General features: G+C 46.8%; 1 protein-coding gene across 1 annotated transcript in view; it reads right to left on the bottom strand.

The window, feature by feature from the left end:
• Positions 1-18,279, bottom strand: part of APCDD1L (APC down-regulated 1 like) — a gene marked incomplete at its 3' end in the record, with an annotated part of 50,915 nt that extends 32,636 nt beyond the window's left edge. Inside the window, exons 1-2 of the mRNA XM_080925532.1 lie at positions 18,178-18,279; positions 17,866-18,018 (exon numbers count right to left, since the gene is read on the bottom strand). Coding sequence (XP_080781658.1) covers positions 17,866-17,902 — 37 coding nt within the window. The 5' untranslated portion in view covers positions 17,903-18,018; positions 18,178-18,279. The remainder of the gene's footprint in view (positions 1-17,865; positions 18,019-18,177) is intronic.
• Positions 18,280-18,618: the final 339 nt, after the last annotated feature.

Genomic DNA, 18,618 nt, shown 5'->3' with positions numbered 1-18,618 from the left:
AGGACACAGAACGCTTGTGGAGTGAAAAACAAAAAGCAATTTAGAATACTACTCAGCAGTGAAAAGTGGGTAAACAGTCACACCTAGTAATAGTTTACCTCTTAGACAGACTATATGGAGCAAGATCAAGCTCTGGAAAGCAACGCATGCTGTAAGCACTGATGTTTCCATGGTTACAAAGCTCAAAGCTCAAGAGCTTGTACAACTAGGGAGAGAGAGAGAGAGAGGGAGGGAGGGAGGGAGGGAGGGAGGGAGGGAGGGAGAGAGGGAGGGAGGGAGGGAGAGGGAGAAAACCTCAAAGCACTGTATGAGACTGGGGGCTACGGGGAGGGTCAGCAGGAGTTCAGGAAGGAAGGCTATAGCTTCAGGTGACCAAAGCCCAAATAGAGTGGGGGTCTAGGGGTGAGTGTGTGTGTGTGTGGGGGGGGGACTCCCAAGTCTTCCCATGCTGTATTGCAGAGCTTATATTGTTGTAGTTAGTGAATACATATGTATATATTTAGATTTACTTACTTTTTTCTATACGTATGACTGTTTTTCCTGAATGTGTATCTGTGTACTGCATGAATGTCTGCTGTTCAGAGAGGACAGAGGACGTGTCGGATCCCCTTGAGTTGGTTATGAATCAGCATGTCTGGGCTGGGAATTGAACCCAGGTCCTCTCTACAAGATCAGCAAGTGCTCTACACCACTGCGCCATCTCTCTGGACCCAGCAAACAAATATTTGAAAATCCACTCAATGCCCATCTGATCAGCACTAATTATTAGACTCAGTGGCTTGCTTAAGAGAAAAAAATATAATGGAGGATGTGAAGTTGGGAGTGAAGGGTATGGCGTGGCATTCGGAGAGAACTGGAGCTAGGGCCGAGGATGAATACAGTCACGGCACATAGAGAGATTCGGGGAGACCTGGGGCTCAGGGTGGGGATGAACACGGTCTCAGTACCCGGTACGCACGTGAAATTCTCTAACAATGAGATTATTTGATTAAAGAAAGATGATTTGATTCTGCAGCTCCTCTCTTGTCCCAAGCATCTGGGAAGTTGGGAACTATTGTCCGTTTGGATTCATGCGCAGGTGGTTCATTGCAGAGCCTTGGCACCTGTGCCCGACATTCTCCTCCCTGGGCTCAAGTGTTAGCCACTCAGAGACCTTTCTCTTGGCCTTGTTCACAGGAGGTGGGTACCCTGGTAATCCCTGGAGCCTGCTGCCCCTTACGTAGAAAAAGCCAAGAGACTAGTCACTTTCTACTTTTCCTCCAGCCACCAGTGCTGATGGCTCGCTCCCTCACCCCTGTCACTCATGATGTTCCATGTCAAGCATCCTTCCCATCTCTAGAGTCCCAGGGCCAACCGCATGCTTCTGGAAGCCAGTGCACACTGAGCACCCCGGCCTTGGCTCAGAGTGTGTTAGGGATGTCATGGCAGCACAGAGAGCCCTTCTTGGGCCATAGACAGTGTGAGCACAGGAAGGAGGCATAAGCTTCCAGCTTAAAGGCTTGCTAACTCCCCATACTCAACTCACCCCACCCCTGTCTGCCTGCCATCCTCTCTGTGCCTTAGTTTTCTTTAGGATCTAGGAATTGGCTATAGGGTCCTGTGACTGGTTTTAGTCCAGGTGGGAAGCTGCCTTGCAGAACTCTGGGTAACATGCCAGTGCCCAGCCTCGCAACCCACACTCACCCTCTGTTTCCTTCTCTGTAGACTTGGGCTCACAGGTTTGATGTGAGAAGACCCAACAGGTAGCAGAGAAGCTCACTTCCATTCTCTAATTAGAATAAGAAACACAGGCATCTGTCCCCTGGTGTGTGCCTTTCTGCCTTAGTCTGGGTCCCCACATCCCAGTAGGCCAGCCACTTAGAGAGTTTCCCTGTGCCCACCCCCCACCCCCGCTCCAGTCTGCACTATGGCTACCTTGACCTCATCTCTCTAGGCTTCTGGATCCTCAGCTTTGGGTTTGTCTAATGCACCTGGCTCCCCCACCCAGCCCCTCAGAACTACAGAGTGCTGGGTGAGGAGGGGCGAGATCCCCGCACTGTGTTCACATCATTTGTATGAGCAGAGGAGGGCAGGGCACACTTCTATTAGCCCGGCTTCCCCAGGGTTAATGAGTGCAGGTTGGTTTTCTGAATCCTGAAAGAGAACTCTAGTAGATGCAATTAGTGCTTTTATCTAGCAATAACCTCCGCAGAGCCCAGGGGCAGGTGTGGGAGGGCCACACAGAGGCAGTGTGAGTGTGGGGCTGCAAGCATCCGTGCAGCCCAGGTTGGTTTCAGAGCCCCAAGTGCACAGTCACTATGCAGTGGGTACCTTGATGTATTATATTCCAGGGCAGCCCCTGTCACAACATGTTGGGTGTGGAGATGTTGCTAAGCAAGAGAGCCCAGTTTCTGACCTCAGTCTAACATCTTGCGGCTGAAAATAGAGTGGGTCCTTTGAGATAACTTGTAAGGTGGTTTCTTAGGGTGACGATCTTGGAGACCTGGTGTGGGAAGTGACAGGTGAGGGTGACAGGCCTCACTCAGGGCTGGGAGTCAGCTCAGAGGCTGTGCACTCCTAAGGACCTGAGTTTGATCTGTAATGTGAAAACAAAACAAAAAACCAAAACAAAACAAACAAAAAAAAAGCAAAAACAAAACCACAAAAACAGGCAGAGATGGCAGTGTTTATCTGTAATGCCAGTGCTGGGAGATGAAGTCAGGGAGAAGCTGGGAGCTCACTGGTCAGCCAGTCTCTCATTCTGTGAGATTCAGGTTCAGTGAGCCACCCTTTCTCCCCCCCCCAAAAAAAGGTAGAGAGCAATTGAAGAAGCCACTGATGTCCACCTCTGGCCTTAGGATGCACAACACACACACACACACACACACACACACATACACACACACACATGCATATACATAGAGAGAGAGAGAGATGATTGTAATGGGTCTTGGGGTCTAAGAAGCAACTGATGCAAAAGTCCCAGGAAGAGGAGAGCTCAGTAGCTCAGAGGCAGGACATGAACCTGGTGGACCACTCACCTGGGTCCTAGTGATAGTGGGGAAATTTAGGCTTTATTCAGGGAGACTCGGAGTATTGAAACTAGGAAGAGATATAGACTCCGGTGATAGGCAGGAGTGGAGAGTCAGGGACCCTTAGAGTCTGCTTGTGGACACACATGTATTTGAGAGGTCTGGCCTGAGATCAAGGAAGAAGATATTGGCAGTGAAGAGGAAGGAGCCTTGCCCTTACATTTAGTAAAATTTAGAGCCAGGTTTCTAAACCATACCAGAGAGGAAGGCCACTGTGGATATTCGGGTGTCTGAAATCACAGTGTTAACCTGGTCCCATGGGTCCTTCTAGAGGGGGGAGATTGAGCAGGTAGAGGGAGGAGGGAGCTGGTGACTGCAGGTGGGATGAACCTGGACCACCTGGTAGAAGGATGGAGGTAGAAGGTAGTGTGGTTGAGGGATGTTGAGCCTAAGAGCCACTCTGGGATGCCTGCCCTACCCCAAGTTAATCCACAGCTGGGGATGGGGCTAGCTAGACTTGGGCAATCAGTTTCTTACCTGGCATCCCCAGAACAATGGAAAGGTCTCTTCTTCTTCTTTGGGGGCCAGTGGTGAGAGGTGAGGTCAAGGGGTCAGCAGTGGGCTGGAATCATTCAGAGCTTCCGAGTGACATCTCCGGCAACTGTGGCTTGAACAAAGCCACCTGCTCTTTGTATCCTTCCACACAGAATCCCATTCTCATGTCCTTGTCCAAATGTCCCCTCTGTATGGACAGCAGTCACCTCAGATTAGGGATCCTAATGACCTCTCTTTTGTAGCCTCAGACAGTACCATTCTTTAACAATGTCATTTCCAGTAGTCCCACGGGTCAAAACCTTTACCTGTGAGTCCTAGGTCAGGGACAGCTCTGTTGACAGCACTCAGTAAAGGACACGGGGCTGATGGGGAGCAGGCTCCACAAAACCTCTTTTGTCACCCAGTGACACAAACAATGTCTCTGGTGACCAAAGGGCCACAAATTCCATGATAGTGCCATGAAATTGTAACATCCAGTGAGATCACACCCCATTGGTTTGGAAGGGACCATGGGACATTTTTACCAACTATGGTACCACCTCAGTGTGTACCCATTAAATTGGCTATCTTCCCTGACTCTCCATAGCTCTTTTCTCTGAGACAAAGCCCTGCTCTGTAGCCCAGGCTGGCCTTGAATCTGCTTCAGTCTGTAGCCTAATGTGAACTCTTGGTCACCCTATGTCAGCCTCTCAACTACTACGATTTTAGACATGTGCCACAAGACCCAGGGACAGTTATAATACTGAAAAACAAGCCACCACGCAGAAACAGTGTTTCTCCCTTTCATCAGAGCCACCACTATGGTATGTGTGCATATCTTTCTAGATAGTTTTCTTTGAAAGAGTACACATGACTACATGCACATGCAGGGAGATGGCAGGCTGTTTTTAAAATAAAATTTAAATCTCTGTTACGGTGAGAAGTCTAGCTAATGAAAAATGTTCCAAAACAGACTGAGGCATTCTCCATGCTAAATACGGAGTTCAGTGTCTCATTTGCAATGGAAAAGTCTCTTGTTTTTTTTTTTTTTTTTTTTTAAATACATTATTAAGAGGCCTTACAATACAAACCACATTTTCCAATTCAATAGCATACAAGGTCAGCCAAGCAAAGACAATGTAAACCAGCTTCAAACGCGCTCACTCAGCGAGGAAATTTGTTCAGCACTTGCATTGCAATCAGAGCCACGGGGTGGGCTGCTGGCCTGATGCTGAACTGTTAGCCTCCAAAACCGGACCCTCTGGGCTCTGGGAAGCCAGGAGATGTTTCACTAGGGGCAGAGGGAGGTTTGATGTCATGTTTTCTAATTAATGAGGATATAATTTTTTAAAGCAGGAAAGAAGAAATTTTGTTTCTATCCTTGGCTTTCTTGAGCTGGCTCTTGCATGTACACACACACACACACACACACACACACACACACACACACACACACACACACACGTTGCTGGCTTAGGGGGAAGCTGATGGAGATGTATGTGGTGGAAAAGGGGTGTGGTAGGGCTGGAGGGGGTTGAAGTAGGTGTGTCTAAACTGGCCACTGAGTTCTATCGGGCCCTAAACAGTCCTGGAAACCATGATTTCCAATGGCACACCAACCTCCATGTCAGACCAGCTGAGGCAGGACTGCTTCTGCACTGTGACTGTTCTTTCCTTGTGTCTCAGGCCCTCTGAGTTCCATCCACTGCTTCCCCCGGGGGACATCACATCTGGCCCACTGGTACTACTCAGAACCCGCAGCGGCTCCTCTCTGTGCTCTCTTTCTTGGAGTCTTGCCACTGCCCATGGCCACCCGAGTGTCCTGTCACCACTTCAGCTGTGGGGCTCTCCTATCCCCTCTTCCTTCAGTTAATTAGGAATGTCTCTGAATGTGGTGACAGGGCTTCACACAGCGCTCTGACAAGAGCTCTCTCCCCAGGAGCCTTCTGTCCCTTCTGTCTGATGGCTTTGCTCCAACCCTAGTCTTCAATTCTAAGGCTCAGCTGGGTTCACATCTTCACACTTCTCCCAGGGGGGAGCAGCGTGTAGTCCTGTCTGTACCATGGGGCCTCTGGTTGTGATGGAGGCTCTGTAGCTGCTGGATAACCAAACACAGGGCTCTTAGAACCCTGGCACAGGACAGAAGCAGACCATGGGAGGACTCTCTCAGTGTCTGTGCCTTTATCCTGGTCTACTGTGTCCAGAAGAGTCTATGTCAAGAGAAACTCTACAGTAATGCTTCTGTCTCTCTGCCTCTTCTCCTGCTGGTCTCTTATAGCTGCTGTCTCTGTGGTTCCAGTGTCCTACCCACTTTCCTTAACTCAGTGAGCCTTAAGCTGCACTGTCCTTACCTTGTGATGGAACTGGATGAGGCACTTCTGCATCCCATCCCATCATTGACATAATTGACACCCTTGCTCCCTAGACCCTTCCTTTTGCTCTGTTCCAGCTCTTAGCCTCTTGCCCTCGGGTCCTGTTGCTCATGAACTTTCCCTTCTTCCTCCGACCTGTTTGTTCATTAGTTCTTCTGTGTGTGTATGTATATGTGTATGTGTGCATCTTTGTATATGTGTGTGTGTGATATGTGTATGTATTTGTGTGTGTTTGTGTGAATGTGTAGGACAAAGGAAAACCTCAAATGTCATTCCTCATGCATTATCCACTTTTTTTTAAAGGGTCTCTTACTGGCCTGGTAATTGCCAACTAGGTTAGGCCAGCTGGGAAAGCCTAGGGATAGACATGACTCTACCTCCCCAGTGTAGAGATTACAAGTACATGCCCCCAATGCCTAGGTTCTGATTAAACTATGGTCTTCAAGCTACGCAAGCACATTACTGAGCTATCTCCCCAGGCCCCACTAGATGATTCAACAAGTGAAAATTAATATTTTTATAATTATAATCTACCAGGGCCAGATCCCTTCAACTGATACTAATTAAAAAATAAAACAGTTTGGGAGGGGTGGCATTTCACTCCTTGAATCCCAGTACTCATGAGGCAGAGGCAGGCTGATCTCTGAGTTTGAGGTCAGCCTGGTCTACAGAGTGAGTTTCAGAACAGCCAGGTCTACACAGAGAAACCCAGTCTGGAAAACTAACAACAACAGAATAAACTAAACCAAACCAAACAACAGACACTGGTTTGTGTAGGGGCCTTCCATTCAATTCCATTGATTGGTGTGTCTGCTTTCTGCCAATACCAGGATGTTCTCTTCCTACAGCTTTGTCATGTAAGTGGGGATCCGAAATGGTGCAGCTTCCCAGGGTTCTGTCATTGTACAGGATTTTTTTGTCTGTCATGGGTGTCCTGTGTTTCCAAATGGAGATGAACACTGTTCCTTCAAGGTCTGTGTAGAATTGAGTTGGAATTTTAATGGGGACTGTGTTGAATTTGTAGATTGCTTTTCGGTAGGATGGTGATTTTTCCCCCTAGGTCAATCCTACCGATCCATGAGTGTGGGAGATCTTTCCATCTTCTGATGTCTTCTTCAATTTCGTTCTTCAAATTGTTGAAGTTTTTATCATGATGGTCTTTCCCTTGCTTAGTTAGAGTTACCCCCCAAGATATTTTACATTATTTGAGGCTACTTTTCCTAACGTCTTTCTCTCTCTGTCTGTCATTTGTATATAGGAGGGCTACTGATTTTTTGCAAGTTAATTTTGTGTCCAGCCACTCTGCTGAAAATGTTATCAGCTGTGGAGCTCCCCACACTTTTAGGCCACCTGTGTGTGCCACTATCATAATCATTTGCAAATAAAGATACTTTGATTTCTTTTTTTCCAATTTTTGTTCCCTTGATATCCTTAAGTTGTCTTGTTGTTCTAGTTAAGACTTTGAGTGCTGTGTTGAATAGATGTGAAGAGGACAGACAGCCTTGTCTTGTTCCTTATTTCACTGGACCGTTTTGAGAGTCTCTCCACTTAAGTTGATATTGGCTATAGGCTTGCTGTAAACTGCCTTTATCATGTTGATTTATTGTCTCTTGCATTCTTTCATCATGATGGGTTGTTGAATTTTGTCAAAGCCTTTTCTACATCTAATAAGATGATCATGTGTTTTTATTTTTTTTTCATTTTGTTTATATGGTGGATTATACTTACTGCTTTTTGTATACTGAACCCTCCCTGCATCTCTGGGATGAAGCCTGCTTGATAGTGGTAAATGTTGTCTTTGATGTGATCTTGGATTCAGGTTGCAAGTGTTTTACTGATAATTTTTGCATCTATACTCATAAGCGAGATTGGTCTATAATTTTGACCCTTTGTTGAGTCTTTGTGTGGTTTTGCTATCAGGATAATGTATCCTCATAGGATGAATTGGGCACCATTCCTTCTGTTCCTATTTTGTGAAATAATTTGAGGAATATTGGTATTATCTCCTGTTTTTTGAGAATCCAGTAGAATTCTAGGTTAAACCATCTGGCCCTGGGCTTTTTCTGGTTGGGAGACTTTTAATGATTGCTTCTATTTCACTGGGAGTTGTAGGTCTGTTTAAGTTGGTTATCTGAACTTGATTTAACTTTGGCAAAGGGTATCTATTGAGAAAAATATCCATTTCTTTTAGATTCCAATTTGGTGGAGTACAGGTTTTTAAACTCTGTGCTTCTGATTTCCTTGATGTTTGCTGTTATGTTTCCCTTTCAATTCTGCTTTTATTAGCGTAGATATTCTTCCTCTGCCTTTAATTAATTTGAATAAGGATTTGTCTAGCTTATTGATTTTCTCAAAAACCCAACTCTTTATTTTATTGATTCTTTGAATTATTCTGTTTCTATTTTATTGATTTCAACCCTCTTTCTTGCCATCTACTCCTTTTGGGTGTTATTTAATTTTTTTGTAGCTCTTTCAGGTGTGCTGTTTAGTTGCTAATATGAGATCTTGCCAGTTTTTTATTTTTATTTTCTTAATGCAGGCACTTAGTGCTATGAAATTGTCTCTTGGAACTGCCTTTATTGTGTCCCATGAGTTTGGGTATGTTGTCTATTCATTTTTATTCAATTCTAGGAAGTCTTTAGTTTCTTTATTTCTGTCTTGACCAATTTCCCATTTAGTATAGAGTTGTTCAGTGTCTGTGAGTGTGTAAGTCTTCTGTCATTTCTGTTGCTGTTGATATGGCTTTAACCCATGGTGGCCTGACAGCATGCTCCTTCCATCTTTGTGTTTGAGAATGTGGTCAATTTTGGAGAAAGTTCTCTGGGGTGCTAAGAAGGTATGTTCTCTTTTGTTTGGGTGATATGTTCTATAAATATCTCTTAGGTTCATTTGGTTTATGTCTGTTAGCTCCAGCATTTCTCTGTTGAGTTTTTGTCTGGATGACCTGTCTGTTGATGAGAGTGGAGTATTGATGTCTCCTACTATCAGTGTGTGAGGATCAATATGTGATTTGTGCTGCAGTATTGTTTCTTTTATAAACATGGGTGCTCTTGTGTGATGTTAAGAATTGAAATGTCATCTTGGTGGAATTTTCCTTTCATGAATATGCAGTATTATTCTTCAGACATAAATCCAAAACACCTATGGACACCTATTGAAGCCAGAAATACACACCGGAAAAAGAACAGAATCTTCAACAAATGGTGCTGGTCAAACTGGATGGCTGCATGTATAAAAATGCAAATAGATCCATACCTATCACCCTGCACAAAACTGAACTCCAAATGGATGAAAGACCTTAACATAAAGTCAAGTACACTGTACCTGACAGGAGAGAAAGTGGGGAATAGCCTTGAACTCATCGGCACAGAAGAAGACTCTCTGAACACAGCACTACTAATGCAGGCACTAAAATAAACATTTAATAAATGGGACCTCATGCTTCTGCATGGCAAAAGACACTGTCATTTGGACAAAGTGACAGCTTACAGAGTGGGAAAAGATTTCTTTAAACCAAGTCCATATCCAGTAGAGGGCTAATGTTCAAAATATATAAAGAACTCAAGAAACTACATATCAAAAACCAACCAACCAAACAATCCAATTTAAAAATGGCATACATATCTAAACAAAGAATTTTCGAGAGAGGAATCTCAGATTACTGAGAAACACAAAGTGTTCAACATCCTTAGCCATTAGGGAAATACTTTGAGATTCCATTGCACACCTGTCAGAATGGTTAAGATCAACGGTACATGTGACAATAGCTCATGATGATGAGGATGTGGCTCAAGGGGAGAAGTCCTCCATTGCTTTTGGGAGTGCAAACTTGTACAGCCACTATGGAAATCAGTGTGGTGGCTCCTCAGAAAGATGGGAATAAATCTACCTCAAGACCCAGCTGTACCAAAGGACTTTTCACCCTACCACAAGGACATTTGCTCAACTGTGTTCATTGCTTCTCTGTTCAAAATAGTCAGAAACTGGGGAGAAAAAAAACCAAGGTTTCCCTTGATGGAAATATTCAAGAGCAATGGATAAAGGAAGTGTGGTATTCTTACATATTGGAATGATGGATCAGCGATTAAGAAGCATGTGTTTTTCTAGGAGATTTGGGTTTAGTTCCTGGCACTCACATGGAGATCACAACTGTCTGTGACTCCAGCTCTAAAAGATAAGACTCCCTCTTCTGATGTCTGAGGGTGTCAGATGAACATGCACTACACAGACTGAGTTGGGAGGATCTGCCCACTGTTGGTGTCACCATTCCCTGTGTTGGGGTCCTGGTTTCCATAAAAGGAGAGAGTAAGCTGAGAACTATCACCCCCTCCCCCGTTTCCTAACTGTGGACACAATGTGATTAGCTGCTTCAAGCTTCTGCTGCCCTGACTTCCCTGCCATGGACTGTACCTTGTGCTGTGAACCAAACCAACTTTTCTTTAAGTTGCTTTTGTTAAGGTATTTTATCTCAGCAACAGAAAAGTAACTAAGACACAGCCCCAGTAAATCCAACCCCAACTTACAGCCAATGTCCAGGTATCCTTGCCTATGCGTAGGAGGCTTCAGTCTCAGGAGCTTCAATTACTGTGGAGGAAGTCAGAGCCTGTCAGACCTTCATCAAAGCTGACAGGCTCATCGGTAGACCAGTTTTCCACCTGTCTATCAACTACTCCCAGCCACCAAAGGCACATGCTAAGACAGCTCTGACTTTACATGCCAAAAAACAAGCCATTCCAATCATTGTGATCACTAGTGGTTCCAAGTTAAACACACCCATGTCTTGCTCTGGATTTGCACATGCTTGGGAGAGAGTTGGGCTGGTCGTAAACTATTACTTCCTGCTCCTCTTCCTATGAAATAATGGAGCCTCTGGGATGGAAGCTTAGATATACAATTTTTATCTCTCTCTTTCTTTCTCTCTTTGTGTGTGTGTGTGCACATGTGTGTATGATGCGTGTGCTTGTATGTGTATGTATAATGCGTGTGCTGTCCCTGTATATGAGGTATGCATTTGTATGTGTGTATGTATGTATATATATGTATGTATATATATATATATATATATATATATATATATATATATAATATGTATGTATGTGTGTGTATGTGTGTGTGTGTGCACCTTCACGTATGAGAATGCAAGTCACACTCACGCCATGGTATCTGTGCAGAGGTCAGAGGACAACCTCAGGTGTTGAGTCTTGCCTTCCATTTTGTTCGAGATAGATTCACTATTTATGCCAGGATGGCTGGTCTGTGAACTCTTGAGGATTCCTCCTGTCTCCAATTCCCATTTCCCTACAAGACTGTTGGGATTCTAGTCATACGCTACTGTGGCCAGCTATACCTGGGAACCTGAACTCAGGTCTTCATGCTTGCCCAGCGAGCATTTTGTATGCTCTCCGATCTCCTCGGTCCTTAGATGTGTATTCTCAAATGTCTGCTATGCTCCTGTGATGGCTATAACGAGTGCTTGCGGGGGTGGGGGGTATCCTATTTAGCTCACTCCCCTGAGAGCATGGTCCTCAAAAGACATTTGAAACATATGGGTGCTTTGGTTGCAACCAGAAGAAGCCAGGTGGAACTTGTGCAAGCTGAGGAGTACCACTTTGGCAGAGCATAGGTGCTTCTGAATCCAAAGGAAGTCTTTGGAATCCAGCTGGAGAAATCCACTCTGCAGCTTTCCAGCATGGTGGAAGTGTGCATGGAGCAGGACTTGAGATGGGGGTGGGATGGTAGGCGATCCCTTCACAGCCATTGTAGCCCAGGGTCTATTAGCATTTCAGAGCTACCCAGGAGCACTGAGCTCTGTGCTGATTGGCTGAAGGTTGTCACAACCCCAGAGGTTCCTACCAGGTTGCAATCTCACCAGGCATCTGCCCTTTGACTACACTTTAGCGCAGATGCTCACTGGCTCAAGTATCCACTGTAGATACTGATAAAACCCACATCACAGACTCCTTCCTGAGAGCTGGTGTTCAGTAAGGTTGACAGACTGAGTTTTTCTTGTCATGTGGCAGAGGAGGAAATAGGCAAGAAGGGGGTAGGATCCCAGTGAAGGAGTCTCTAGAGACTCCGATGTGATGTGTTTGGGATCCAGGAACTCTAGGACACCTCAGTCGTCAAACCTAAGCTGAGAGTATCTCAGGTGCCAAGAAGGACGCAGAGAAGGATCAAGGCCTTGTATATGGGGAGAAATGCAATTCGTGATCAATCCCAGTTTGATTTTCACTGTAGGTGTAAAAGTAACTTCTTCAAATAATGGGATCAGTGTTCAAGGGCAGAAAGCTTGGGGTTTTCCTGGCTATAATGTCTTCAAAAGTACATGTGTAGATCATGAAGAGAAAATGGCAGTTAGAAGTTTGAGGGTAGGCAAGCAAAAGTGTAGCCCTCCTTGGGTGCACAAGAAAAACTTGGAGAGAGAGAGAGAGAGAGAGAGAGAGAGAGAGAGAGAGAGAGAGAGAGAGAGAGAGAGAGAGAGAACTTCTAGACTGCAGATGTGATTTGACCTCTCTCTCCTGCTGCTGTGACTTTTTCCTCATAATGGACTGGACAAACCCTCAACTGTGAACCAGAACAAACCCTCCTCTCCTGAGGTTGCTTTTGTTAGGTGTATCCTCACAGCAACAAGGCAAGTGACAAACACGCTTCCCTAACCCAATAGAGCACTTCTTCATACTCATGACTGACATCGTGTCGTGATGACATCAGGAACATCAATATTAGGGAGAGAGGAAGGATACTGGTTGGGTAAGGACAAGAGCAGATGCTGTCATGGGCATCAGATGCACAACTCTGGAAGGAAGGAAGATGAGGGACATATTTAACAAGGGACATATTTACCTTTTGTTACAGCAATTCTATTGCCAGGACATCACAGAAATCTACAGGTGAATGAGGATCAGGAGGCTGGATGACTCAGGAGGTAAAGGAGCCCATGACCACACTTGAGAACCTGAGTTCAATCTCCAGAACCCATATGGTAGAAGGAGAGAACACAATCCTGAGTGTTGTCCTCTGACCACACATGGGCTATGTGTTCTTTCTGAGTGAGTGAAGCCAAGTTTCTAGACAGGGCCAGGTCCCTGGGAGTTCTGGACTGTGTCTGTTTGGTGCTATGATTTTTCCAAGAAGGATCCTCAGCGTTGGTGGTAATTCAGCTTCATCTGTGCACAGTCATTCTGTGCCTTGCTTTTTCCCTCTGTCAAGCGAGGCTGAGGACCATAAGACCCAACCTCTTTCTGACTCCCATGATTCTCTGGGACTTAGGTCCTGCTAACTGCTCACTTCTTCCAGTCCTTGACCATCACCCTTCACATCTTTCCTCACCAGCTCCACAGCCTTCTCTCTCCCCACACTCACTGTGGCAACTAGGTCTTTGTTCATCCCAGCCTTACGGTCTCACGCTCACCACCCTTGTTGTTCCTTGCTCCCTGAATGTCTTTGCCCGACTGGTCCCTCCACATTACCCCAGGGACGGCACCTACCAAAGAGGGCACCTAGCCTATGTCCTCTGGTTTGTAACCCATCCGGCACCATTCTGCCATAGAATTATTTATTTTTAAACATTTATTTTATTTTAAATTATGTCTTTGTGCTTGTATAAGGGTATGTGCCCATGAGTGCCGGAGGCCAGAGGAATCAGATCCCAGCCCCCACCCTGTGAGGCTGGAGTTACAGGCACTTGCTTCCCATGGGCAGTGGGGTCTGAACTCTGGAGTGCACAATACTCATAACTGCTGAGCCCTCTCTTCAGCCGTGACAATTAGCTTAATAGCCACCCACATCCCCATTGAACAACTAAGAACACTCATAATGGAGGCTCCCATCGTGGGCCAGAGACACTCTAGGAGATGGCATACAGGAGAGGCTGGGTGTGGGTGTGCAGTGGGAGGAGTTGTTGAGCTCTGATGGGCATCAGGGTGGGTGGAAAACAACACTCAGTGGTGTTGGAGTGGCAACAGCCACCCGTCCTTTTCTGCACTCAGGGTCTCTGGGGAAGGCGCAGCAATCTAGTGTAGCTCTGGAGTTGCCTGGATCTTAGTCTAAGGACTAAGCACACATCCTATTATCCTGCTGGAGTCCAGCATCCTGAGGCCTCAGCTATCACTGTCCCTAACCCACTGATGGAGACACAGGTCTAGGTGAAGGGTTCCATGACAGCAAAGAGGGTATAAAGCCAGGGTGAGACCCAGGCTGATGTCCACAGTTGGGACATAGGCAGATGTCATGGTGGACACCAGTCTACCTCCTCCAACTGTCCCAGGATCACTTGACCATGGGTCACAGCTCCAAACAACAGGTTTGACATTTTTTTACATTTTTGCTGCCTCCTTCCTTGCTGAGTTTCCAGACATGGCTTGCTTTCTGATCCAGGGTCTTTTGGAAACAGTCTGAAAACTCAAGATTTACGATCAGGGGTGAGCTTTGCACAGAGGCCTCATGTCAGGAACCTATCTGCCCAACTGCCCATGCCAACTTAAGACCATCCTTTGTGCCAACTTTGGAATTTCGTTCTTTCCCTAGAGTCCCCCGAGCTCAGCCTAGACGCTCTCGAGTTCAAGTTGATTTTAATAGCCTCCCTTCCCCTTTGTATTGGGCTATTGATCTTCATTTTGCAGACTGACTTTGGCGGTGTACCGCTGAGTCTTGGAAGGCTTGTCAGGGGCTCATTTAGGCTTACAGCTTTCATTAGCAGAGTTAACGTCCTGTGTGTCGCACACATATTTCTTCACGTGTAGCCTCTCTCTGGTTTGCCAACCAGATGGTTTTAAAATCAAGGAAGCTGCCTCGTTTGCCTCGAGCTGGTTTATTTTGAATTTCAAGATTGCAGCTCCGGTCAGAAGAGAAGGGAAGCAGCTGGCCAAGATGATTTGCCTGCGACTCGCCAAGTACAGAATGAAGTCTCTGTTGATAATTTTCTTTGTTTTAAATAATTAACACAATTACCAATTTCTATTCCCCTTGGAGTGCCACAGAAGTGTATTTAAGTTAATTTCCTCCCCTGCTTTCTCCGTCTCCCTCCCCCCATGTATGTGTGTGTGTGTGTGTGTGTGTGTGTGTGTGTGTGTATGCACAGTGTGCATGTGCAGGCACATGTGTGCACATTTATGTGGAGGCCAGAGGTTAACACCCATCTTCCCCAATCACCTTCTACCTTATTCTTTGAAATATGATCTCTTACCGACCCGGGTCACTGGTTTGGCAAGACCAGCCAACAGGCCCCGATCAGCCCCCTGTCCTCACCTTTCAGGCACTGGGGTCAGCTATGTGGCACTGTACTAGGGGTTGGAACTCAGGACCCCACACTACAAGGCTGAGTCGTCTCTTCAGCCACTCTCTGTTCTCATACCAGGTTTCTGAAATGGTGCCCTCCAACTGAGCTAACCTATCAGAGAATGACCATGCTCTTTTTCTGGTTAATCTGTACCTAAATGGTGACTTGCCATCACAAGGCCTATAGATAAAAGCAAGACCTAAATTAAACAACCCCATGCACACAAAATAAGTAAGAGCAAAACAAGGAAAAAAAAAAAAAAAGACCCAAGGCAAGTGGTTCCTTATTGCCTACCTCAAGCATAAACTGTTGAATAAGGGGATTTTGTTTTTTAAGTCAGAAATTGCTGAGGAGGGAACTGGTCTCAGCAGTAGGAGGCTGGCCCAGGACTGCGTCTGGCACCGTGTATACCATAACCTCACTCCTGTCATCCTTTGGCGAAGACATTTTCAAATACAGACCCAGGCAGAACAAATGGGGGAAAAAATCAACGTTCCGATTAGAAACCACCTTGGCTGTGTTGTTTTTCTTGGGCCCCTTCTGTGCCCTTAGTTTCCTGATTGCTCAGAGCAAGAATAACAAGATCCATCCAACCCAGTAATTTGGACAAATGTTCCTGTGGAAATCTACCCGATGGGGCTGAACCAGCCAGACCAGTGGTTCTCAGCAGCGGCTATTTTGCTCCCGATAGACACCTAGCAATGTCTGGAGACACTTGAGGAGTTCTGTGTGCTGGGGGTGGGGGAGGGATGCTGGCAATGCTACAAGCAGCCACTAAGTGTAGGGCAACCCCTCCCCAGACAAAGGAACTTGTTCCAAATGTTAATAGTGCTGAGGATGAGAAACCTGGGTAGGGGTTGGGGTGGTGACACATGTGGGATCCGTCGCACAACCTGAGCTTCCTTGGCAGAGGGGTTGTCCATTCTACTCAATGTTTCCAGAACCTGGAGATGGACTCAGGCTGCAGCTTGGGTACTGGCTGTAAGTAACGAACGACTAACTGGGCTCTGTTCCCTCTCAGCAATACCGAGGACCTCGCCGTCTGAACACGGTGCCAATGGTACAGTGGACTTCGATGAAAGCACTGTGCAGAACGTGCTGCGGGGCATGGGGTTAGCTTTTCGAGCCTCAGGCAGCTTCAGCTGAGTAGTTTCCACTCTCTTGATGTTGGGTCTGACCAAAGGGCTGCCCTGTTGTAGAGATGATCCCTACTAGTCACCGCAGTGGGGAATCTTTTCTTTTGTGGAGTTTGGCTTGCTGTGGTAACAGGTCACAAGAAAAGAAGCAACAAGACTCTGTGTGCAACCTTGGTGCTAATGGGCACCGATTTTATGGACATGGTGAGGACCTTGTGGCTTGCCAAAGATAATTACTGTAGGCTATAGGTTTCTAGGGTATTATGTCCCTTACTCTGGCCTGCCCAGAGCCCCAGGAGAGCCAGAATGAAGAAGCTGCAGAATTGTCCATCACACCTACCATAGCTCCCTCAGCTGCTCCTGTTCTTAATTGCTAGCATGTTGACAAGGAGGACTTAGTTGATTTCTTGCTAGGATGGCTCAGTGCTGAGGGCTAGCTAGCTAGCTGTATGACCTCTGATTTCCACTCAGCCAGAGAAAGTAGTTTCTGTTGGATGCACGCATCTGCATGTCTTCAAATTGATAGCACCCCACCCCGGCCCCTGGCTTCCCTTCAGGCCCCTTTATCTTTTCTCAAAATATCTTGTACAGAAAGATGGGACTAGCAAGTTAAGGCTGTGTTGAAGAGCTACGGTGCACAAACCCACCTGTGTAAGGGGCTGAGGGTGCATAGGTCCTTCCATAGGACACCAGGGCCTGGGATACTGGCTGCTGTGCCCAGGAGAGTTTCTAGGTTCTAGGCAGTATCTGGTAGCAACCTAGGAACATTGTGGCTCAACCCTCTGCTCTTCCCAGTAACCCTAGACAAAGATGGGCTTGCATGTCCATCTTACAAGGGAGAAAGTTGAGGCCAAGAGCCCTGAAGAGTAGGCACACAGCCACATGCAGAGTTGATCTGTGCTTCCTAGCCACAAAATTAGACCGGGGCCAGAATTATTAGCTCGTGCTTGGGGGCAAGCCCTGGGTCTGACACATTCAACAACTGTAATTATTCTCCTTCTCACCACTAGCCCCTGGGACTGTCACAGTTGGCATTTGTAGAGCCCTTAGCACAGGCATCAGGAGAGCATTCGTGCTAGAGAAGAGCCTCTTCAACCCCTATTTCCCAAGGTTCTCTATCCCCCGCCTCCCACTGTCGGGTCTCCTGGGTTTCATTGCAGTATACAGCCTTGCACATTTATGGGTTTGACCGGCATGACTAATCTAACAGCCCGGTCTAAACAACCTGGAGGTTTGTCCCTTACCTGGGTAACTCAGATAGTCCTGTACCTTCTTGGAGACCCAACACAAAGGGTATTAATGCCCTGTGTACTTGGAAGTCAGGCTCCAAGGGTGAAATCCACACACTGCCTAGTTGCCTACCTCCTCCCTCAGAGCCTAGAAAGGTCTTGGAGATGCCATAGGTGCCCATCAGGTGAATCTGGAAAAGGGATACAGAACATAGCAGCACAGGGCAGGTACCCAGGCCCTGTGTGACCATTCCCAAGGGCCCTTGGGAACATTAGAAGTTGAGTTGATGAGAGAGTGGCACCTACCTCCCAAGAGCACCAGGATGCATGCATAAGGGAGCATGGCTGCAGGTATCTTGAAGAGGCTTGCTGGAAGACAAGGCACCAAGAGGAGGCTCCGGCAGCTGCGGGCTGGGGCAGATGGGTCAGATGCCCCTTGCCTGGGCTGTGCTCCGGTTCCTAGGACGGAGATCCGGGGGAGCTGAGCTGTGCACTCACAGGTTTAAGTTGGCAGAAGAGGTGGAGACCTGTGTAGTGCACAGCCCCGCGGTGCGGCACCTCCTGCCACTCACATTCACAGGTGACCCTCATGTGCCCTCCTGCTTCCAGGATCCTCACCTCCCCAAGAGCTCAGTCCAGGGCAAGGAGACCTCCTCACAAAGCCAGAGCACCGAGGCCAGAGCTGTTCCTGGAAAGGGCAAGGGTCTAGGGATGCAGAAAGTTTTTTTCTTAGAGTTTCTGGGCCCTGGACCCCAGAAATTTCTATTGAGGTCTTCCAGATACTCAGCGTAGTACCACAGTGAAACTGCCCAACCCTGGATCCAGTCTGCAAGACTCTCTGTAATTAGGCAAAGCCTGGAGCCAGCTGGGACGGGCTTCCTCCTCCACCCCAACTCCTCCTCCTGCCCCTACCCCACCAGACTCATCCGAGTGAGTCCAGTGAGTCGGTTTTGGGTGGCAGCTCAGAGGCAAAGCAGCTGTGAAGACAGGAAAATGCCTCCAAGTCCCTCCCCCATGTCAAGCTTTGAAAGGGGCATCCTGTGTGGTAAAACAATCCTT

Source organism: Micromys minutus, assembly GCF_963924665.1.
Source record: "Micromys minutus genome assembly, chromosome: 11".
Lineage (NCBI taxonomy): Eukaryota > Metazoa > Chordata > Mammalia > Rodentia > Muridae > Micromys > Micromys minutus.
This window is presented reverse-complemented; position numbering and strand designations above follow the sequence as displayed.